Here is a 21,376-nt window from a genome sequence, read left to right as displayed (position 1 = left end):
GGATGTGTTTGTCGTTTGTTCATCACCTGAATTAGATCAGTCTGGCTCAGACTGGGAGGTTTGAACACCTTTTTCATTTTATGTCATTGTTTTTGCACTTTGTAAAATCAGCTCTTCTTCTGCCACACAACAATAAACATCAGAATCCACACCTCAGGACTGGTCCTGGTCCAGGATGAGTCCACTCTGACATCAACATACCTGAGAGACAGGTAAACAGGCAACACACCACACCCTGCAGGTTTTGACATTACAGACTTTATTTATAAAAATAAACAAACAGAAACATTGGGACATCATCATTAGTGGTGGGGCATCACTCAATCCCTTCCTGTTTGTCTTTGATGGCGACTCTGAAGCGTTCCTCCAGCAGAGACAGCTCACTGATCAGATCTGTGATGGCGTTCGTAAACGCTTCCTGTCAATAACACATCGCCTCCTGTCAATGAAACAGCTCAACCTTTCAAAATAAAAGGCCTCTGAAAGTGTGTGTGTGTTACCTGTGGACTGTAGTCAGGTGTGGTCTGTACTCTGATGACGATCTTGTGCTCCAGAGGATGAGGAACTTTATAACCAGCAAAGAGAACCTGAGGATCCTTCAACAGCTGACTGACACAGAAACACACGAATGATCAGGTATTGATCATAATCATATTGATCAGTCAGGTGTAATACTCACTTTGAAGGGCAACTGTCAACTAATCACATGATTGATCATGACTGATTAAAGAGTGAATAACCATCATATATTTTTTAAACCAAATAGACTCATCAGTTTAAAAAAGTTCATGTTATTAGTGTGAAATCTTTAAATCTGCAGTTGATTTCAGCTCATGTAGCAGCTAACTGCTGTTCTACAACATGCTACTTTTATTTTGTTAATGTCAGTGCGTTGGTCCATATTTGCCATCACATTTTGGTCTGTATGATCTGTTGTCAGTTCAGTACAGATGTATCTGTAGGCTATCTGTCTGCTGAAAAATGATTTAACAAATAGCAGAAATATTTGTATTTATAATTTGTTTTATTTTTGTAAAATTTCCTGATTAGTACATTTCTTTTAAAAATGTTTTAGGGAACCTTAATAAAAAGTGTTTATGCTCAGAACTGTATAAAGAAAATAATTTGTCTATTTATATTGGCCTCAGTAATCCAATATCTGTGGTTAATAGTTGAACTGCAACTAAACTTAACTTTAGACCTGTTGATTACTTACTTCATTAACAGTTTTGTCAATGAAATGTCAAAAGATAGTGAAAGATGTAATTTAAATGATGCCTCCAGCTGACGTCTCCAGGTGACTTATTTTGTACAAACTAAGACACATTCAGTTTAGTTTGACTCTCACATGACTGACTAATTAGCTCTGTGAACTGATCTGTGTTCATTCTGATAAATTCAGTTTATAGAACTAATTGTCTATTATTTATATAATAATTCTGGTTCAAAGAAAGAGAAGTTTCACAATAAGAGCTGCTATTTTTAGCCTTCTCCTGCATCCTGTTAGCTCTGTGTTTAGCATTCTATTAGCATTGTTAGCAATCTGTTAGCGTCGTTAGCCTCTTACGCTCGGATTATGTTGCCCAGCGTGTGGTCCTCCTTGTTCAGAGTGAACAGACAGGCATTGGGGACCTTTGTGTCCTTGCTGATGCTGATCTTCTTCTCTCCTTCAAACAGCAGAAATGACTCGAAGGCTGGAGGCGCGTTCATCTTCTCTAAGCGCGAGGTGAGCGGTATCGACCAGAAACACTACTTCAAAATAAGACGATGACTTCCGGCTCATTCTTCTTCGTCGAAACTCTCTCAGTGCAGAGTCTAGGTGAGGAGTCGTCCGAGGAATAACTGCAGCTGGAACAGCAGCTGATCTCAGCAGCTCAGCTCAGCAGGTGATGACCGGTGATGACTATTCAACACACCTGTACCTGAATGAACTGAGACAAACCAATCTCAACCCAAAGCTCCACAAACGTAAAGTTTTTCGATAGTATTTGTGGGGAAAAAGGGGAGATTGGTGAAAGCTGCATTTGGTAATTGATATTAGAAATCTAATTAACTTTAATGTGAATTTATGACACTTTTCATATGTGTGGTTTGTTTATTTATGTTTATCGAGATGTGCTGGTCTGGTGATTGTGCACATAAAACTCAGAGTCCACAGAGGAAGTGCTTTTGTAAAACATTCATTATGTTTTCAGCTGCAGTTTCAGACTGGCATCAACATATATTAGATTTCACCTCTGATACCAAAGGTGAAATTTTCCAACGGGAATTATATCATATTTCAAAACTTAAGGACTACAGAGATCAGTCCTTTGGTCAAGATCAATTGACCACATGTGAATAGTCACTCTCTCCTAAAACACTCAGTAAAGTGACATTAGGTGGTGGCCCCATCAAACACTGAGACCAACAGTCAAGCAAAAAGGAACGTCACTCTGAACGTCCCTTTTAAACATCGACAAGTAACACGCACTACGTCAACTGTTCCTGGTTTGATCAGTTTGGTTGCTCAGTTCCGGAAGCTCCTCCTGCCCAATCACAGCGATGCTCCCTCCATGCTCGCCCTTTTCATTGGTCAGCAGGAGGTGGTTTGTTTTTGAAAGTCGGGCGCTGATTGGCCGTTTGTCTGAGGGAGAGTCTGTTTAAACCGGGGGGCGGGAGTGTGTTCAGTTTGAAACAGAGAGATTGCAGCTCGGACCACGAACACCCCGACACACGGTGAGTCCCGCAGGTAGGTGTAACACCTGGTTTATACACCTGATCATTTTTTTTGCTGTGTGTTCGCGTGGACCTGCAGCAGCGGGCTGTTTGTCCGCTCGGTGTTTGTCCCATAGGAAACAGACTCACACCAGAGCCCGTCCAGTTAGCCGGTTAAGCTAATGTTGCTAACACGAAGCTAAAACAGTACTGGGGCGAAAACAGGCGAACTGCTAACGAACCGACTTTACTGGTTGACGGACTGTTTTTACCCGGCTAACAGACACAGGACTGTATAGCTGACGAATTCGCTGGTGACTGTCATTCAGTGCTATATCCGATAGCTAACATTTAGCTGCTGCTGAATTTAACGGGAGAATCTAAGGAGTGTATCCGCAGTGTGAGAGCTGTGTGTTGGTGTTTGTCCCGCTGTGACCCCGTGTCTCTGTCTCTGTCTGTATCCAGCAGTAACCAGACCATTTGCACTCATGGCCTCCCAGAATATGGACCCTGCAGCAACTGCAGCTTCCTCCACGGCCGCTCTGAAGGGCAGCGAAAGCGGTGGCAGCGCGGCCAGAAGCTCGGTGTCCAAACGGTAAGAGAAACAACCGACCGGTCCGGTCATTCTGTCCTATGTCCTGTGTTTGTTTGTCCCAATGAAAAATGCTTGTAACAGCCCAGTATCTGTATTTGGGTTGAAATGATCCTCCAGACTGGGCAACACCAGGGATGTGGATTTAACTGGTGAATTAGTGAATGTTGATGCAGCTCACATCTGGAGCCTGAAACTCACTCAATACACAGTCCAGACCACAAGTGTTAAGTTAGTTGTTTCTTTATTGAACACAGCCTATAAATGTTCACACTGCTGGTGGAAAAAGTCAGTGAACCCTTGGATTTAATAACTGGTCCAAACTCTTTCAGCACCAATAACCTCAAATAAGCTCTTCCAGTAGCTGCTGATCAGACCTACACATTATTCAGGAGCACCTTTGGACCATTCTTCCTTTATAGAACTGTTTTAGTTCAAACATGTTCTTAGGATGTCTGGTGTGACTTCTCTTCAGGTAATTCCACAGCATCTCTACTGGACTAACATCTGGGCTCTGAATGGGCCACTCCAAAAGGTGGATTTTCTACAGGTCATTCTGTAGTATATTTATTTTTGGCTACATCCCCACTAATATGCTTTTCGTTTTAAAATGAAATGATTTCCGACCAGATGACCACTAAGCTCTGCATCGGAAATATTCTCCATCCATATTAACACACCTTAAAGCGCGTGTGCCAGTGTAAACAAGCAGGAAATTGTCTACTCAGTAGTTGTTTAGTTGCAGAAAATACTACAGACGAGGAACAGAATAGGCAGTTGTAGCATTAAAATGCAGAATTTAACTGCACAACAGCAGCTAGCAAAGACAACAAGGTCAGCAATGCTCCTAATGAATTATCCATGCTGCGTTCATCAATGGGAGTCACAACCTGGATTTTTCAAACTAAAACGGGGGTCAGCAGCATTTTCAAAAGTCTCAGTTTTAGGGCCCTCAAAAACTCTAGTAGTGTGGAAGCCAGTAGCAAAAGTGATGCCGTTGATGTTGACAATTAATTTTTCCCATGATGATGGGAGTTGTCCAGGACCAGAGGTGACAAAGCCCCAAATCATGATGTTCCCTCCACCCTAACTCACCTTTTGGGATGATGTTTTCATGTTTGTCCCAGAATAATGCCTGTTTTTCTACAAAATACAACAGTTTTTCTCATTTACATGCAGTTCAGTTGTCAGAAACTGAACCAAGATAAATCTTATCAAAGCTAATCAACACTATGTTGACCAGCAGGATTCATTATATTACAACACAGTAAACAGACATCCAGGCTCATGACAGCAGCTGTGAGACAGACTGTACTGACACGTAAACTGCAGCACCATGCAGCCCTGCACTCTCACTAAACAGCTCTAGAAACCGAGGGAGGTGTGCTCAGAAGTTTTACTGGCTTTGCTGTGCCTGTAGAGAACATATATATACACTGTTTAGACATGTAAGTAAAAGGCAGCATGTGGCAATCGAGTAATTTAAGCAAGTAAAGCCTCTGCTCCATCGACATGTACATTAGAAATGTGTCTAGACATTGAAACTGTCATACAGCTGGTGGCTGGTTATCACTGAATATTTGTGACTGACAGCAGAAACTCTGGGTTTAGTATATTTTTTTGGGCTTTTGTGCCTTTATTGGACAGGATAGTAGAGAGAGACAGGAAATTGGGAGGCAGAGAGAGGGGGAATGACATGCAGCAAAGGCCGTCCGATGCGGGACTCGAGTCGGGGCCAACTGTAGCGAGGACTGTAGCCTCTACACATGGGGCACCTGCTTAGACCACTACGCTACACAACACCCCAGAGTCAGTTTAATGTAGATCACACACCTGCCTGATACCTGATGTATTACTCTGATCACTGTTCTGTCAACTAGACCATCGTCCTCCTGCAATTAGTAATTTCTTCAGTTTAATCTGCTGGTCATTTTCTTGATTTAACATCAAATCCATCCCAGCTTCCCAGAATCCAAGTTGGTGTGTTTTAAAATGTTTTGCTTTGTCTGGCCAACTGTCATGTATGACAAAAAAGCAGCAGATTATCATTTGAGAAGCTGAACCAGCAAATTAATGAAACAATTGGTCAATTATCAAAGTAATTCTTGATTGTTTTTGGTTTGATAAATTGCTGCATGTGTATCTGTGTTCTGTGTAAATGAGGGTGAATGTTGGAGAAATGTGAGGATGTGAAACTGAAGTCGAGCAACAGATGTTTAACATGTGTCCATGTCTGCAGGCTGCAGCAGGAGCTCATGACTCTAATGGTGAGTTCAGCTTTTATTTCTGTTTATTAACAGTGACCATGTCCTGGTTCATTTTAAACCACTGGGCTCACCATGGTAACCAGACATCACTCACATTAAGGTCTCATGTTGTGATCTTCTTCTCCTGTGCATCCAGAGCCTGTAAACTTGTTCTCTCCTCTCCAAATTTGATCTTGGCCTGTTCTGTGACTTTGTGTCTGAAAGACGAGAGTGTGAAATACAGCGTTTATAAACTGCAGCTCAGAGAAGATCACATCACGCCACATCACGCATGAAAACGTGCTCATATGCCCACGCACCAAATGAAACTCTCAGTAGCAACATGTGGGGGGACCATTTGGGCGTGATGACTCCTATTGACTTAATATTGAATCTAAAATGTTGATTTTGATAAGCTGGGCAATATGAATGTACATCTCTCACTATATAACCAAGTATTCTGCAAAGCCACCGTGACCTGTCTCACTCTGATGTTGCAGATGTCGGGTGATAAAGGCATATCAGCGTTTCCAGAATCAGATAATCTCTTCAAATGGGTTGGAACCATTGACGGAGCTCAGGGGACGGTAGGTTCACACGCGGCTGTGATAGATCTGTTAGATATAACATAAGAGCTACACTGCAACTAGTCTGTAGAGGAAGCAGTTTGTTTACCTGTGTGTGTCTTTCAGGTATATGAGGGTCTCAGGTACCGGCTGTCTCTGGACTTTCCTGCTGGTTATCCATATCAGGCTCCTCGTGTGAAGTTTGTCACTCCGTGTTTTCACCCCAATGTGGACGAACAGGGATTTATCTGTCTTGACATACTGAAGGACAAGTGGTCAGCGCTCTACGACGTCCGCTCCATCCTCCTGTCCATCCAGAGCCTGTTGGGAGGTAACCAGTATAACTAGTTCAGACTCCTGATTTCTTATCTGAAACGCATTAACTGATGAAATAATCAACATGCAGCTCCTGAAAAGTCTTTTAAAAATGAATAAATTCAGTTTCCTTGTGAAAATTAGGTTTTAAAAGTCTTAAATTCTCTTGCATGCTAGGGTTAAGGTTTCCTTTTTTCTTTTTTACTTTTTCTCAATTCTTTTCCCTTTTCAGACCTAAAAACTACTTTAATCTTTGTGCTGCTCATACATGTAGACATACTGAGGTGTCAGGAGGAAACATTACATTGAATTTAAATGGCCAGCAGGTAAAAATGTTGGTGCAGTTAAGGTTTAATTAGCCACTATGTTTTTAGTCTATATTTGTTCACATCAAACTGACTCCATTAAAAGTAGGCAAGTCAGCTGTGATCAGCTCCAGTTTGCAGTGTAACCATGGATGAAGTTTAACTACCACTGGATTAGTGTGATACTGCAGAAAGAGGTTTATTCTGGATGGACATCAGAGAAGATGATATCCTCAGGAAGTGGGAGTTACACTGAATCATATCAACATGCGTTTCATGTCTGTGTATTTTAAAGTATCTTCATCTCAACCATTATTTATGCACTTTTGACCTTTTTATCTTCTGACTCTTTAAATAAAAAGTAACAACTCTTCACAGGACGTTTACATCTGAGTTGCAAAGACATATGATGTTGTTTGAATAGTTTTTTCAGGATTTTAGAAAATCTCAATTGGACAAACGACAAATTAAAGTTGAGCCAACAAAGTGAGGAGAGCAGCTCACTTTGTTTACACACTTTACCTTGTTCTTGAAATGCTGATAGTGCATATTTGTAAATGTTTATTAAAGCCAGAGAACAGCCTGTGGCAGACTGGTGATGTTTTATTCCCTTTCAGAGCCCAACAATGAGAGTCCTCTGAACACTGCTGCTGCTGAACTCTGGGACGATCAGGAAGGTGAGAAACATTCAAACTCTGCAGGTTGATGACACAGCAGCTGCTGCCTTCACCACAGTAGCTTTTAGATACAGATTTTACATTAGAGCCTGGACACATTAGATATAATACAGAAGTGATCGATCGTCGTGTTTATAGTTTGGTCCACACACAACACGCCTCCAGAAGCGTCAGTACTAAAGTACAGTTCTTAGGTACTCTATGTGGGTGTTTCAAATTTAAGGTTTTTACTTTTTGTACTTAGATTGGACTTTTTGCAGTTGCCACAGATTACACTGAAAATACATGATGAATTTATAATTCAGTCAGTCACATCATTTAAATGGCCATCAAAAGTCATTTTGCTTTTTCATTTTCATCATTAGCGCAGTATGTTCATTTTAATCTCAGCTCGACATTATCTTATGTCAGTTTATAATAATATTAATATGTATAATGAAATGTAATATTATGATTTGTCTCTTTCAGCCTTTAAAGCTCATCTACACTCGACCTTCCAGAAATAAGCACTTCCCTGTTTTATTGTTCTTCTGCTTGTCTGTCTTCTGTGTTTGTACAATATTTTTATGTTTGTTCACCTCGATGTATCAATAAAGTTCTTAATTCAACATGCAAACAGTGATGGACTATTTGATGGGTATAACAGAAGTGTTCAGATTTCTCTACTGAAGGAGAAATTCTACTTTTTGTACATTAGATTTTCAATTACTTAATGTTAAATGTTACAATGCTGTAAAGTGTTAAAATTCATTTTAACATTTTACAAGTCAAACTGGTGTTTATACTTCACTTTTAATTGGTGTTAGCCACTGTGCTACCCTTCACCTAGCACAGTGGCTAATGCCATTTTTTCACCTGTACTACATATATTTTTATCTGGTTTAACTGAACCTAACCTTGGCCATTCTGGTAAATATGCTATGAAGCTGGTTCAGTGAACTGTTGCACAGTAAATATGATCACACAACTAAGAAATAATCATTCATTAATAAATGATTTAAGTAATGCCAACGATATATATTTGTGTGTGTATATATAGTGGAGTATTTTCCCTTTGTCTGATGATGAACAAACTTATGAACATAAAATGCAGAAAAGTTCAAAATAATGTCAAAGAGGAGAAAAAAGGAAGTGGTTTACTGCAGCATGTAATCCTGAAAACCCAGAGTTAAACCTTAAATTACCTCGCTAACCTCAACTGCTGCTTCATAGAAGGCTACAGGTCTCAGTAGGAAGAGGAACAGCAAACGTTCATGGTACAGAGTCGCAGCTCATCATGTTTGTAGGATTCTTATTTTTGTGTTAGAAAACCTTTAAAGACGTTTATTGTATTTCTTCAACTGACTCACTCCAGAAAAAATGTAGTGCCTGGCCCTTTGGTTGAGACACTTTTGTCAAATAAACAATCTAGTCTCGATCATGTTCTAATTAAAACATTTGCATTTTTAATGAATTGCCAAACTGATCAGCTGGTGTCCCTTGCTGTTCACATCTAAAATCAGATTGAAACTCTGAACCTTATACTGTTAATGCAGTTCTTACATGAAAGGCAGGATATCTTTTATTTAGATAAATATCAAGTGCTTTTATTTTGACAGAATAGGTTGTAAGTTTGAAAATTAAGACTATAACCACAGTTTAATTCTCAAAAAGAATAGAATAGTTATCAGTGTCATAAATTTATCTTAAAAATACATTCTCAACATTTATTCATAGGCAACAGCAGAGTCTAATGAGTTAATTCCAGATTCTATGAAAATCTTTTTTCTTTGCTTCACATTCAAAGACCAGCGGCCAGATCATGTTGATGTCAGCAGTGTGAGCCGGGACTCCCCCGTCCTACTGCCTCTAGCTGATACAGCCCAGTCCGCAGCACGGTGGCTGGCAACAGACAGCCATCTTGTTTTTGTTGTGTGAGGCGACCTCAACCTCCATCAGGTCCTCCAGGCTGTCATCCAGCTCTTCCAGTTCACCGCGTGCTTCGGCCCAGGCCGGCTGGGACGCTTCCACTGACCAGAATGCAACAGGCACCTGCAGAACCCCCACACAAGTTTAAATACAAACACTTCAAGATTTTCCCCCCAAATACACAACATTTCTACAATGTACTAGATACTCCCTAACAAGTTGAGGTACGAAGAAAAGTACAAGGTACAAGTCTCGTACCTGGGGTGTACCTCGTACCTTCTCGTACCTCAACTTGTTCCCAATACAAGAGCCTCCAAATACGCAACCCTTCCACCAGGAACAAGATACTCTCCCCAGGTACGGGACACTTGCACCAGGAACAAGATGCTTCACCCAGGACTAGGACACTTGCACCGGGAACAGGATACTTCCCCCAGGTATGGAACACTTCCACCAGGTACGAGATACTCCCCCCCCCGGTACAGGACACCAACAGATATAAAACAATCCCATCAGGTTCAAGACCCAGTTTTACCCTAGATCATGTTCTTGTTATCTTCCATCTGTTTAAACAGGAAGTGTTCTCTGTCTCACCCTTAGCTGCATCTCACTCAGCATGGCCTCCAATCCTCCGATGTGATTGTTCAGATCAGGACTCGGCTGCTCCTCCAAAGTGAGCCACGGCACCTGGACTAAAGCCACCCGGGCTGCCACACCCACCATGCCATCGATACATCCTGGAGAGGAAAGAGAGTGACAGTCATTGAAGAACGTCTATTGGTCCTTAAAGGAAGTTCAAAGGCTCCTTGAAAGAGAGATATCTTTAGTGTCTTGGTGGGTGTTCCTGATGTCCCTAAGGAGGTTCTAGGCTCTACCTGAAAAAGAAGCACCCAAGGCAAGATGTCAGGGAACCAGAAATCATTTAGAATGGTTCAAGGAACCTGGAAGAGACTGTGTAAGTTCTTGGAGAGCCCATTGAAGTCTTCTTGAAGATGTTCCAGAGAGTTCTTGAAAGGAGTGTGGGACCTAAACATGACCCTTGAGGTGTTTCAAATGGAGGCTTCAGGTGTATTTGAGGAGTATCTATGGATCTTTGACCAGAATTTAAGGATCTTTCCAGGATTCCTTGAGAAGCAGACAGGAGTCTTTGAAAAGGTTCTCCAGATCTTTGAGGTAGTGCCAGACACTCAGCGTGAAGGAAGTAAAGAAAGGGGCTAAGGTAAGAATGTAAGGAAGGGGGTAAAGTAAGAAAGGTAAAAAGTAAAGGTGCAACAGCTGACCTGTGTTGACCAATGAGCGTCTGTCATAGCGCTGAGTCAGAGGGAACTTTCCAATCAGATCGCTCGCTTTATGGAGGTCAGACAGGAAGTTCTCCAAAGCTGACAGAAAGACAACCCACAGCCGTTCTGACACCTGCCTGTCCTCTATACCTGAGGGGTTGGAGTCACAGTCTGACAGCAGACGCACCAGACGCCGGGAAAGACCTACACAAAGACAGACAGGTTAGAGAGAGAAAGTTGCAACAGAAAAGTTTATAGACAGATGTATATTCTAATGTGTGAACAGGTATATAAAGTTCAGGTGTAGTGTCGAGGCTTACCACTGCAGATCCGATGAGCGAGCACCCTCGTTTCGTCCATCTCGTCTCGCAGGAAGCTGCAGTCTGCTGAGCTGCCGAGCGATGCCGCCAGCTGCTGGAAACAAGAGGTGACTCTACTGAGAGCCTCCTGCGCTCGCTCGCATTCACCCTGCTGCCGGCGCCGTGCAGCGAGCTCATCCACCGAACGACGCCACCGACTCATGATGTCATCGCCCACCTGAAAGGTGAGGAGTGACAAGTCTATGGATCTATAGCAGCTGCTTCACCTGGTTTAATTCATTCATTTCATTCACTCAGGTCTTTAACATAGTTCTGATGTTAAAATGTGAAACCTGATAAAACCATTGTTTTTGTAATGTTTTTATCTAAAGCAGTGGTTCCCAACCTTTTCCAACTCGTGGCCCACTTGAAAATCTCAAAAATGTTGGTGGCCCATATCTGATCTTATGGACGTCAAATAATACATTCCTAAGACACTTTTTATTTTAATGATAATGATCGTACATTCAGGACTGAACTGAAAGAGGGGAAGCTCAGTTTTTCTTTTTTGTTTGACTGAGGAGGGGGGATCACTTGTCAATTCACCATCTGTCTCTTTCCTTTTAAATCTTCCTGTTGCTAACCAGCTATCCATTTTGATACTCCAGTTTTAGCAATGTATGTCATGTTTTAGTGGGTAATCATACTGAAACAGCAAACTGTGGTCCAGTAGTGACAACATAAGTTCCTAACATTGGCTTATCACAGTGATGGGCCTTAATACTAGAAAAAGAAAAAACAATGGAAGGAGTTATTTTGCAAATTATTTTTTGACCCACTTGCAATTTCTTCACAGCCCACAGGTTGGAAACCACTCATCTAAAGAATACCTGAGGCCACTGATGAAGAGGAATTAGTTTATTTCATTTGTGAATCTAAACCCTGATGTGCTGTAGAAGTATTTGGTTTGTCCAGACACAGAGTCAGAACCAGAACCAGATCCATTTCAGTTGAAACACTCAACACACCGAATTCCTGTCCACCTACATCTGTCAACTTACCTCTGTCCATTCCCACCTGTCCTTCCACGTGTCCACTCACACTTTTCTACCCATACCTGTCAATTTACCTCTGTCCACCCACACCTTTTCATCTACATCTGTCAACTCACCTGTTCAACCAATGTTAATAACAGTTAGGGTACTGGAGGGTTAGGGTTAGGTCATCTGCTCAGTCAACAAATAAAATCATAATCTCTGTACAAACCAGCAATTACGCTGTCCATTTATTTCAAGTCAGCATTCGGCGAATCTGACTGACTGAAAATATCAGAGTCCACAGAATTTGTGCTAAAATGCAGATCTAGATGTTCTCTTTACTTCGTATAACTATTTGAAGACCCATAGTTGGCGGTGTGTGACGTTGTGAAGTGGTGCCGTAATGTGTTACGCACTTATCAGAGAGATCGTACCTGTTCAACCAAAGTTTCATTGTGCAAGTACAAGTGTTTGGGGCACGAGTGGAAATTAAAGAGGAGCCGTTCTCCCTATTACAAGTCAATGTACCATCAAAATTATTTTTAAGCTGTTATGTAAAGGTAGTATAGTTGCATAATGTTGCTTTAAGAACTGAAAATGATCAACATAGATAATAATTAACACATTTTATCTTAAGATGATGCAATTTCCCGTCAGTCTGTAAGCATCATTTAATATCAATATTTTTAAGGATCCTGACGATTCCATAGCAGTGACTCTGGGGTCAGACAATCTAAATTATAAAATGAAGCCATTATTCTCTGTTAGACAAACTTTAAATCTCTTTAACTCTGCTCTGTCTGCCCACTCACTGAGATGTTTGAAGTTTTTAAATAAAGAAAAGTTTGTGAATAAGGAATAAAACCAATCCTACCTGCTGCCGATCACAACTCCATCCAGCTTCTTCTTCTGTAGTGGAGGACCGTGTAGGTTTCTATAAACACTCTTCTTCTTTTCCTCTCTGGGGATCACCAGTGTTTTTAATTAAAGCCTGGAGGCCAGCTGAGGCCTGAAACTTCGAGCTTGGCTTCAGCATCTCCCAGGGGGCTCTTTCTTTTACCCTTAGCAGGCTAACCTCATGGATTCACCTGCCGAGGGAGGCTGCATCATGACAGGTGATAGATGTTATTTATAGACTGACCTGGGTCAGTTAATCAAGTGTTTTAGCTGTTTCCATCCAGGAACAAAAAGGTCACTGGTGTTGCACAAGCTTAATAAACTAGTTAGTATCAAAAGTATGAAAATAATGAAATCTTTGGGTTCAGACTAGTTGCGTGTTCACAGGTGAACTCAACTCTGTCTCTGAAGATGGAGTCTGTCTGTTGCTAACTGGGCAAACATCAACAAAGTGCTGTGTCATGTTGTTGGGACATGTCCTCGTCACTGCTACAAAATAATACATACAAAATGATCTAAAGATTAACTAGCTGCTGGGTTAACTACCTAAAAGTAGACATCAGTTAACAACTAACTTTGTCTACCATACATTCTTAACTTTACAATTATACATAATGCTAGCTATCGTTTGTACAAGTGTTAGCTTCTAATGTTGTGCATTATGATGGCTAAAGCTTAGCTAAAATGGTACAATGTCAGTTCCATTTGCTAATTTTGTACGTTGTTTATTTACTTAGTTGTTTTAACTTATTCTATTAAAAAAAGTTACACAGTGATCAGTCATGTCTGTGTTTGTACTTTATTTGATTTTATAAATTTTTATCACTGAAACTAAACACAGCTGATCCTCCACATGCTCCGCCCACTACAGAGACAGGAAATGACACAACAGGTCAGCTGACCATCAGTAGGTGTCCTCTGATGTCACCTGATCATCATCATTATCACAGGACTCATTAATCAAACATCAAATCAAACGATGGCACTTTATAAAGACAGAAACCTTAAAGGAACAGCCCACACTCACCAGTCTAATCCAGGACTGTTGGCCTAGCTCTGCACAAATACTTGAAGTAGAGGGAAAATGTTAGCCTAGCTTAGCACAAAGACTGGAAGTAGAGGGAAACTGTTAGCCTAGCTTAGCACAAAGACTGGATGTCGAGGGAAACTGTTAGCTTGGCTCTATCAGAAAAGAACAAAAACTCAGTCTATTTAAATCTAATGAGCCCAATGTGTGCTGGTTTGGTGTCCTGTGATCTGAAACAACTGCATATGAGATTTAAGAAAACGCTTCAAACAAATAATAATAATGATGATAATGATTATTTGCCGTGGTTATATTCAGAATCAGAGCATTTTCAGATCCAATATGACGGTTATAACAGAATTAACCAGGTGATGGTGATGGCATCGGCATCTGAATTTGGCTGATCTTCAGTCTACAGTGCAGATCAATACACCCACAAAAACTGAAACTAAAGGATAAACAATGAGGCTTCTAGGCATTAAGTATGTAAATTGTGTCATCGTAAACAGTCACATCTTTCACCTCCTTACAGACGTGCAATATATTCAGCAGCTGACCTTTTTACTCGTGTGGACTTTGAAAAATTCATGACACCGACGTCCAGATGCTGCTGTGTCATGTTGCAGCTTGTTGGTCTAAAATTGTTGGTGAGTGACTTCTTGTGATCTCAGCTGCCAGGAACCAGAACCTGAGCAGACTCAAAAATCACAGATCAGGACTGAACACACAATCTGATTCTGCTCTCACAATTTGTGCTCTCTCTCAGATGTTTATTCCTCTTCTGATGAAGCTAGGCTAACAGTATCCCCCTGCTTCCAGTCTTTGTGCTAAGCTAGGCTGACAGCCCTGGACCTCTGTCTGCACTGGATTCTGGACAGAGAACAGGAGGGTTTCATAAACAGTGCGAGTGTTGATTTTAGACTCAGTCACAGATTTACGCATATTAAAGAATTACATGTTTGTTTCCAACATGGTTAATTAGTGTTATCATTTAAAGTCTGTCAGTCTGCACAGTGCAGCGGTTCAGTCTGACAGGTGTCCTTTAACATCAGGACACCTGGAAGATGATAAATAAGTCAGTTTGTGATCAGCTGATTGTTCTCAGTTCGTCCAGCAGGAGGCAACAGAGAGAAAAAACTTTCACAGTAAAACTTCAGAGACTCCGCCTCTTCTCTGTGATGATGTCATCACCGGTCCTGCCTGATTGGCTGTAGCCTCAGAGTGGGGGTAATGCTGGTATTCAGATGGGGGCCAAGTCAAAGTGGACGGGTGTGTCAAGAGTCAGATGGGTGGGTCTACAGGTGAGTTCTGGATTTATTCAGTTGTGGTTCCAATGTTCTTGATTCTATCTGTTCTCCTCTTGTTGATGTTCCTAAGGTGAAGTCCTGTTGTTGTGGTAGTTCTGGTTCTGTTGTTCTGGATGAGTTCCTCTGGTTCCATTGTTTTTCTGGTATGTAGTGTAGGTGTAGGTATCATGTTCTGACTTGTTTCTTTAGGGTTTATGCTGTTGCTTGTGTTGTCATGGCAGAGTGCGTGTTGTCATCGTCATGGCAATATGTTCATCTGTCTTCATCATGGCATCATGTTGTGTGTCGTCGTCGTCATGGCAGCGCATCGCGTTGTTGTCGTCGTCTTAGCAGCATGTCATTTCGTTGTCGTCGTCATGGTGTCCTGTAGTCGTCGTCATGGCAGTGTGTCATGTTGCTATCGTTGTCATGGCAGCTTGTCAATTCATTATGGCGGCGTGTCGTGTTGTCATCGTCGTCATGGCAGCCTGTCATGTGTGTCGTCATCGTCATAGCAGCGTGTCGTGTTGTCATCGTCTTCATGGCAGCGTGTCGTGTTATTTTTGTCATCATGGCAGCGTGTGTGTGCGTGTGGCGAGTGCCTCCATCAGCTCATGGCAGAGACACTGACAGAACCCATAGAGGACGAGCAGCAGCAGCGTGGAGGGAACCAGACTGACCAGGACCACGCCCAGCCACAGCTGACCAATCATCAGCAGGTAAATCCCCAGAGGCAGGGAGCTGAAGTACACCTGTACACAGACACAATGACACACCTTTCAGGACGTCAGACACGCACCTGCACAAACACACATGTGACTGACTTGCTTGACTAGTGTTGATTGGTGAAACTAGTGTAGACTGGTCTGACTCTTGTTGATTGGTCTGACTGGTGTTGACTGGTCTGAATGATCTTGTATGTACTCACCAGACACAGCACCCCGAGCAGGCAGCGGGGGAAGCTGCGGGACGTCCAGGTGTGACACTTCTGAGCCGGCAAGTTGCAGGGCAGTGAGTCCAGGCTAGGGGGACGGTACAGACCCACCACATTGAGCATGCTCAGTGAGTCTGAGGACGGAGACTCCTCAGGGAGCTCCATGATGGTGATGACCAGACAGTCTGAGGAGCGGTGGGACGTCTCCACACCTCCTCCTGCTGCTGCTGATAGAAGACGGAGATCATAACCTTAATAACTCGGCAGAACAAACTTAAAATATAAACGTTTCTTAAATAAACTTGATGAGTAAGTTTACCCGTCAGACTGGTGGGACTCAGCACCACCTCCCCCCCACCTCCTGCTCCTCCTCCTCCTCGCCGGGCTCGGTCCTGACACGACAGAACCGCCAGGATGTGTCGGTCATCCTCCATCAACCACACCTGAAGAAGCAGAAGAAGAAGAAAAGACAGTCTGACTTAAGGTCGTCACAGTCTGACATCTGGAGGTGAGGAGGGAAGAGGAGAAGTCTCATCTCCTTGTTAAAAATAGAAAAGTAAAGTTGTTTTCATTGGAAAAGTAAAGTCTTACATGAACTGTCACCTTTTCATTAGAAATGTTAAGTCTCACCTCTTCTTCGGGGACGTGTGTCTCATGGCGACAGAACGGACAGCTGATGACGGAGGGTGACGACTCTCCTGAGAACCAGAAAAAAAAAATCAGAAAAGAGTCACATGACACACTGGATGATGTCATATGGGTTAATTGCTGATCTGATTGACTCTAGTGAACTGAACAGACAGAGTTAACTGGTCATCGTGTTTTGTGTTGTATGGTGACTGCAGAATGCTGCTATCAATATTGATCCGTTGGTATGACCTCTGCTGATTGGGCAATGTCAGGGTTTTAGTGCAAGTTCAGGTCAAGTCACAGTTCCTTCAAGTCTTTTGCAATATTTGGACATGTAACTTGACTCAGACTTAAGGAAACAAGACTTTTCTGGAAGTATCAAGTCTTCTAAAAGACTTGGAATTGTGATTTTTCCAGATTAAAACCTCAAGTCAAGCCAAGTCCTCTTTTTTTGTGACTTAAGTCCGACTCAAGTCCACAGCTCTGGCTGATGTCAGGGGAACCATCAAATCATCTCTTCACAATGGATTCAAGACAAGTTCTGACAGGTCAAGTCCAAGTTAAGTCACCAGTTTTCATAAGCAAAAGAAAACTTTAAACTTGAATATGTTTTCTTTCAAGTATTGAATCAAGTCAAGTTGTTACAGAGTTAAATATCACATAAGACAAGTCTCACAGGAGTCAAGACCAAGTCAAATCTCAAGTCCTCATTTTTGTGATGTCTGACTTGAGTTCACATATAAAGTCCAAGCCAGATGTTGAGTCATTAAAGAAAGCTACAGTATGCTTGAGTTGAAACCTGCTCCTAAACATATCTTAATGTGGAGAGGTGTCGGAGGCCTCTCTGAGCTTGTTTTAGAGTCTCATGCTAGCACTGTGTTAATTTCTAGAACTTACATGTAGCAGCTTTTACAGACAACCCATAAAATATGACATTTTTAAGTCCAAATCCTCATTTTTGTGACATCTGACTTGAATCCAAGTCTCAGGTCTGCAGCTCGGGTCGATGTCGGGTAAACTCACCCATGTCGACCATCTTCTTCAGACACTTGGCACATACTCGATGCAGACAGCCCAGCAGTTTGGGTTTCCGGCTGCGGGTGTCGTAGCGGTTGTAACAGATTTTACACTCAAGTTCCTCCAGAGTGTAAACCAGAGACTGAGCCCAGGTCTGCACCTGAACACACCACGACAGAGGGTTAATAACCCTGAACACATCAGGACAGGTGAGTGTCTGCTCTGCTACACACTCCTGCTGTTTGTCCAAATTTTACTCACACTCTCAGAAGCAGCAAACATGAAGAATATTTCTGTCAGAGCTGATGCTGCAGTGAAGGATGATGGGAGATCTTACCTTGCCCTCCAGCTCCTGGCCAGGCTCTGCCTCCTTCAGCTGGCTCATCCTTTTAGCTGTTGTCTTCACCTGAAGCAGAGGGGAGGGCCAGTGATGTGCAGAGCTTAACTCAATCTGAGGCTGTCACCTGACTGAGAGACAAAGAAAACGACTCTCCTTCAGTGAGATAAACAGAACAGCAGTGTGAATAATTATTTATTATAACTGAGGTGTTATTTGGACTCTGATTGTCTGATCAGTTTCTGCTGCTTTTTCCCTACACAGAGATGACCTACCTGACTTCAGATCAGCTGATCAGTCTGAGAGTCTGACAGGACGTCCATCTACAGAGAGACAGAAAGATCAGAGAGAGAGAGACAGGTCAGAGAGAGAGACAGGTAGTATATGAGTTGATTAAAATGTAAATACTGAGAAAATTAGTTTTTCAAATAATCCCGTGGGTTCATCAAGGTCCCTTACACTTTTCAATGTACAGATTACCAATTATCAAACTACTCGAAAATCTCCAGCCCCAGGACTTGACTTAGACAGAGGACCACCTATTACTGCTTTTGGAAACAGAGAATTTGAACATACTCCATGATTACTGTGAAAACTGGGCAATTAAAGTAAATCTAGATTAAACAAAAATTATATTTAAAAAAAAAGAGCACAAACTAAAAAATATCAATTTAATTTGGGAGAGACAACATTGAGCCATACAGTAGAGTATAGACACCGAGGCCTAACTATCACTGCTCCAGGACATGTTGTCAAAGCTGTAAGTGCACAGACAGATAAAGATTGTAGATCTTATTACAATATAAGAAAATTCATATTAAATTTAAAGATTTGGTTTAAAATGCTCCGAATTATTATTGAGCCAATGCTTTTGTGTGAAAGTGAAGGATTGACCCATTAATTACACAAGAGCACTGGGATTCAAACCCAGTTGAAAAAAATCCATCTTGAGTTTAAAATCTGCCCACACCACAGGTGCAGAGCAAAGCTGGGCCAATTCCCCATCTTAATTTAAATTTAAAACTACAGCCATCACAGAATACAGAATAACAAACCTTAACTTAGATTGAAACTGGTCGCCACAAGAGAATATGGCTGCAAAGAACAAAGAGAACTTGTTGAGACAGAAATTAATTTTCTCACAAAATGTCCAAAATAAAAAGAAATTTAGAGACTTCTTCCTTTTTATCAGTTTATTTAATCTTTTTCTATTAATTTATTTAATGTTTTTAGTAGTGTATTTAATATTTGTTATTAGTGTGTTTAATGTGTTTTTAATAATGTATTTAATGTTTTTATTAGTTTATTTAATCTGTTTTTAACAGTGTATCTTTGCGTGTGTCCTCGTGTTGTTTCTGTTTTATAATTTATGCTGCACCTTCTGATTAATAACGTATCTGTCAGATCTGATTTATTGTTTTTATTGATGTTAATTTGTTGGGCAGCCACACAAACACAGTAACATACGCAGAAACACACACTGTGTGCAGGGTATATTTATAGACTGCAGTTGTTATATAACTGAGGGGGGGGGGGCACTGGGGATGCTGACGTTGCTATGGCAACAGCTTTACCTGTTCCTGAACCTCATATTGGCCAATCAGATGAGTCAGATGCAGTCACATGTTGTTTGATCAGCTGATTCACAGATCAAAATATCATTAATGAAACTGATTTTAGCAGTTTGACTTTAAAGCTGCTGCTGAATGAAAACAAGATCAATCTGATTTTACATCATGACTTTTGTCTTTATAAAGATTCACTGTTAAAGCGACAAACAGAACATTTTTACTTTTATTTTTACTGTTGTCATTTCTGTGATGTTTTGCTTGTATTTTTTAATCTGTAGTCGTCATTAACAGTTTTTTATTTCTGTTACAACCTATACACAAACCTGCTCAAAGTGAGACAATTTTCTGACTGAATCATTTAATAACTGAAAACTGTGAAAACCCTGATTGGGTTCTCAAGGTTTCTAATGCGTTTCTGAAACATTTTGAGTATTTTTTTTCAAAGTTTTGAGGAAACTTTTGACAGTGAGCTTAAAAGCAGGTCTGTTTGAACCAATCACAAACGAGTGTTCAGTGATTGACAGGTGTGGAGTTGGAGGTTGAAATCCACCTGAGCTCCACCAGGCTTCGCCCTCTAATTACTGACAGGTAGGTGTGTTTGTGTTTCCCATCTGTAAATGAGGAGACACAGGGAAAGTCATGTGACATGTTAAACCCTGTCGACCACCAGGACCCACTGATACTGAACATAATCAACCTTGGGTAGATGTCATATCCTGTTGCTACACCTGCTCTATAAACCATACTCATCACATCAAACAGACAAACTGGAGTTAAGCTAAGCTGACAAATTTGCCCTGCTCCCAGTCTTTGTACTAAGCTAGGCTAAATTTCCACCTTTTTCCAGTTGTTATGGTAAGCTAAGCTAACAGTCCTGTGGAGGAGTCAGAAAAAATGTTGCTCCTTTACCTGACCTGGAGTCAGTCTCTGCTCAGTTTCTACTAATGATTTTACAGTACCTCACTTACTCATTAATTCATTCACTCACTCATTGATTAATTAATTAATTAATTCACTCACTCATTGATTGACTGATTAATTCATTCACTCACTCATTACCTGTTGGCTGAACCAACACTGCAGTAGTAAAAAAAAAAAAATAAGTTGCCTAGTTGCTTTATATTTTGTTGTATAGTTGCTGTACCTGTTGTTACTGTAGGTTTAGGTGCTGGCAGCCTGGATGTTGTCGGTCAGGCTGCTGTAGTCTCTGTCAGGTTGAAGCAACATGGTGGTCATTAGACAGCAACAGTTTATTAGCTAGTTGCTGGGGGTGCAGTAGCCTTACATGCTGGAGTCTGTCAGACTGAAGCCACACTGCAGCAACAGTCTGGTTGCTGTAGATGTAGTTGCTGTCTGTCTGGCTGTCCCTGTGTTGTCTCAGGTTGAAGCAACACTGCGGTGGTTGAACATTAATGCTGTGGTTGTTGTTGCTGTTGCTGTAGTTGCTGTATTGTCTCAGGTTGAAGCAACACTGCGGTGGTTGCCCGTCGTCAGTCTCATTAACAGTCCGCCGACGTCGCGCGACTCCTCTGACGAACAACAGCGGGAAACTACATGCTAACGGGCTACTGGAGCTCTGTCTCCGGTCTATCGCTCTGTCAGTTTGTCGGTTACCGGCCGCCGGTTGCTGTCCAGGGCTGGTCTCGGTGTCGGTGACTCACCGTCTCTCCTCCGTCTCACTGCGGCGCGCGGCCGGCGGCGAGAGCACGGGTTACCATGGCAACCAGCCCGCAGCAGGATGACGGGAAATCTCCG

General features: G+C 41.8%; 4 protein-coding genes across 16 annotated transcripts; 1 reads left to right on the top strand and 3 right to left on the bottom strand.

Annotated features, from left to right (window-relative positions):
* Window positions 1–238: 238 nt before the first annotated feature.
* On the bottom strand, window positions 239–1,770 carry polr2j (RNA polymerase II subunit J). The gene is made up of 3 exons (XM_056388764.1): window positions 1,568–1,770; window positions 501–609; window positions 239–418 (listed from the first exon to the last, which is right to left on the bottom strand). Exons 1-3 carry the CDS (start codon window positions 1,708–1,710, stop codon window positions 317–319), a joined length of 354 nt encoding a protein of 117 aa, XP_056244739.1. The 5' UTR covers window positions 1,711–1,770; the 3' UTR covers window positions 239–316.
* Window positions 1,771–1,772: 2 nt separating this feature from the next.
* On the top strand, window positions 1,773–8,006 carry ube2c (ubiquitin-conjugating enzyme E2C). 9 transcript variants are annotated; one of them, XM_056388726.1, is made up of 7 exons: window positions 1,773–1,886; window positions 3,166–3,292; window positions 5,529–5,556; window positions 6,036–6,122; window positions 6,228–6,432; window positions 7,339–7,398; window positions 7,867–8,006. In XM_056388726.1, the coding sequence occupies exons 2-7, from the start codon at window positions 3,186–3,188 to the stop codon at window positions 7,902–7,904; spliced, it is 525 nt and encodes a 174-aa protein (XP_056244701.1). In that variant the 5' UTR covers window positions 1,773–1,886; window positions 3,166–3,185; the 3' UTR covers window positions 7,905–8,006. The 9 variants fall into 9 exon arrangements, with proteins under 9 accessions (XP_056244701.1, XP_056244682.1, XP_056244657.1 ...); XM_056388707.1 differs by having other exon boundaries at window positions 1,775–1,886; window positions 3,163–3,292; XM_056388682.1 differs by having other exon boundaries at window positions 1,842–1,968; window positions 3,163–3,292.
* Window positions 8,007–9,065: 1,059 nt separating this feature from the next.
* On the bottom strand, window positions 9,066–11,230 carry zgc:109913 (regulator of G-protein signaling 9-binding protein). Its single transcript, XM_056403931.1, has 4 exons — window positions 10,907–11,230; window positions 10,587–10,790; window positions 9,901–10,043; window positions 9,066–9,429 (listed from the first exon to the last, which is right to left on the bottom strand). The coding sequence occupies exons 1-4, from the start codon at window positions 11,106–11,108 to the stop codon at window positions 9,247–9,249; spliced, it is 732 nt and encodes a 243-aa protein (XP_056259906.1). The 5' UTR covers window positions 11,109–11,230; the 3' UTR covers window positions 9,066–9,246.
* Window positions 11,231–13,599: 2,369 nt separating this feature from the next.
* On the bottom strand, window positions 13,600–21,328 carry LOC130184864 (E3 ubiquitin-protein ligase RNF182). Of its 5 annotated transcripts, none has more exons than XM_056400964.1 (9): window positions 20,766–21,327; window positions 20,172–20,232; window positions 18,326–18,373; window positions 18,051–18,181; window positions 17,720–17,873; window positions 16,697–16,764; window positions 16,386–16,509; window positions 16,061–16,293; window positions 13,600–15,884 (listed from the first exon to the last, which is right to left on the bottom strand). In XM_056400964.1, the coding sequence occupies exons 4-9, from the start codon at window positions 18,096–18,098 to the stop codon at window positions 15,702–15,704; spliced, it is 810 nt and encodes a 269-aa protein (XP_056256939.1). In that variant the 5' UTR covers window positions 18,099–18,181; window positions 18,326–18,373; window positions 20,172–20,232; window positions 20,766–21,327; the 3' UTR covers window positions 13,600–15,701. The 5 variants fall into 5 exon arrangements, with proteins under 5 accessions (XP_056256939.1, XP_056256947.1, XP_056256963.1 ...); XM_056400972.1 differs by lacking the exon at window positions 20,172–20,232 and having other exon boundaries at window positions 20,766–20,828; window positions 20,907–21,327; XM_056400988.1 differs by lacking the exon at window positions 20,172–20,232 and having other exon boundaries at window positions 16,061–16,290; window positions 20,766–21,328.
* Between the last annotated feature and the right edge of the window lie 48 nt (window positions 21,329–21,376).

This window comes from Seriola aureovittata, chromosome 2, assembly GCF_021018895.1.
Source record: "Seriola aureovittata isolate HTS-2021-v1 ecotype China chromosome 2, ASM2101889v1, whole genome shotgun sequence".
NCBI lineage: Eukaryota > Metazoa > Chordata > Actinopteri > Carangiformes > Carangidae > Seriola > Seriola aureovittata.
This window is presented reverse-complemented; position numbering and strand designations above follow the sequence as displayed.

Excerpts from the sequence above, each read along its gene's own strand:
- polr2j (XM_056388764.1), bottom strand. The coding sequence starts at position 1,710 with ATGAACGCGCCTCCAGCCTTCGAGTCATTTCTGCTGTTTGAAGGAGAG. Across the intron at positions 610-1,567 it reads CTGGGCAACATAATCCGAGC|TCAGCTGTTGAAGGATCCTC; the intron begins GTAAGAGGCTAA and ends TTTCTGTGTCAG. Across the intron at positions 419-500 it reads CACCTGACTACAGTCCACAG|GAAGCGTTTACGAACGCCAT; the intron begins GTAACACACACA and ends TGTTATTGACAG.
- ube2c (XM_056388682.1), top strand. The coding sequence starts at position 1,890 with ATGACCGGTGATGACTATTCAACACACCTGTACCTGAATGAACTGAGA. Across the intron at positions 5,557-6,035 it reads AGGAGCTCATGACTCTAATG|ATGTCGGGTGATAAAGGCAT; the intron begins GTGAGTTCAGCT and ends CTGATGTTGCAG. Across the intron at positions 7,399-7,866 it reads ACTCTGGGACGATCAGGAAG|CCTTTAAAGCTCATCTACAC; the intron begins GTGAGAAACATT and ends TGTCTCTTTCAG.
- zgc:109913 (XM_056403931.1), bottom strand. The coding sequence starts at position 11,108 with ATGAGTCGGTGGCGTCGTTCGGTGGATGAGCTCGCTGCACGGCGCCGG. Across the intron at positions 10,044-10,586 it reads ACGCTCATTGGTCAACACAG|GATGTATCGATGGCATGGTG; the intron begins GTCAGCTGTTGC and ends TTTCCTCTCCAG. Across the intron at positions 9,430-9,900 it reads TGAGTGAGATGCAGCTAAGG|GTGCCTGTTGCATTCTGGTC; the intron begins GTGAGACAGAGA and ends GGGGTTCTGCAG.
- LOC130184864 (XM_056400964.1), bottom strand. The coding sequence starts at position 18,098 with ATGAGCCAGCTGAAGGAGGCAGAGCCTGGCCAGGAGCTGGAGGGCAAG. Across the intron at positions 16,510-16,696 it reads CACACGTCCCCGAAGAAGAG|GTGTGGTTGATGGAGGATGA; the intron begins GTGAGACTTAAC and ends CTGCTTCTTCAG. Across the intron at positions 16,294-16,385 it reads GAGTCCCACCAGTCTGACGG|CAGCAGCAGGAGGAGGTGTG; the intron begins GTAAACTTACTC and ends GTCTTCTATCAG.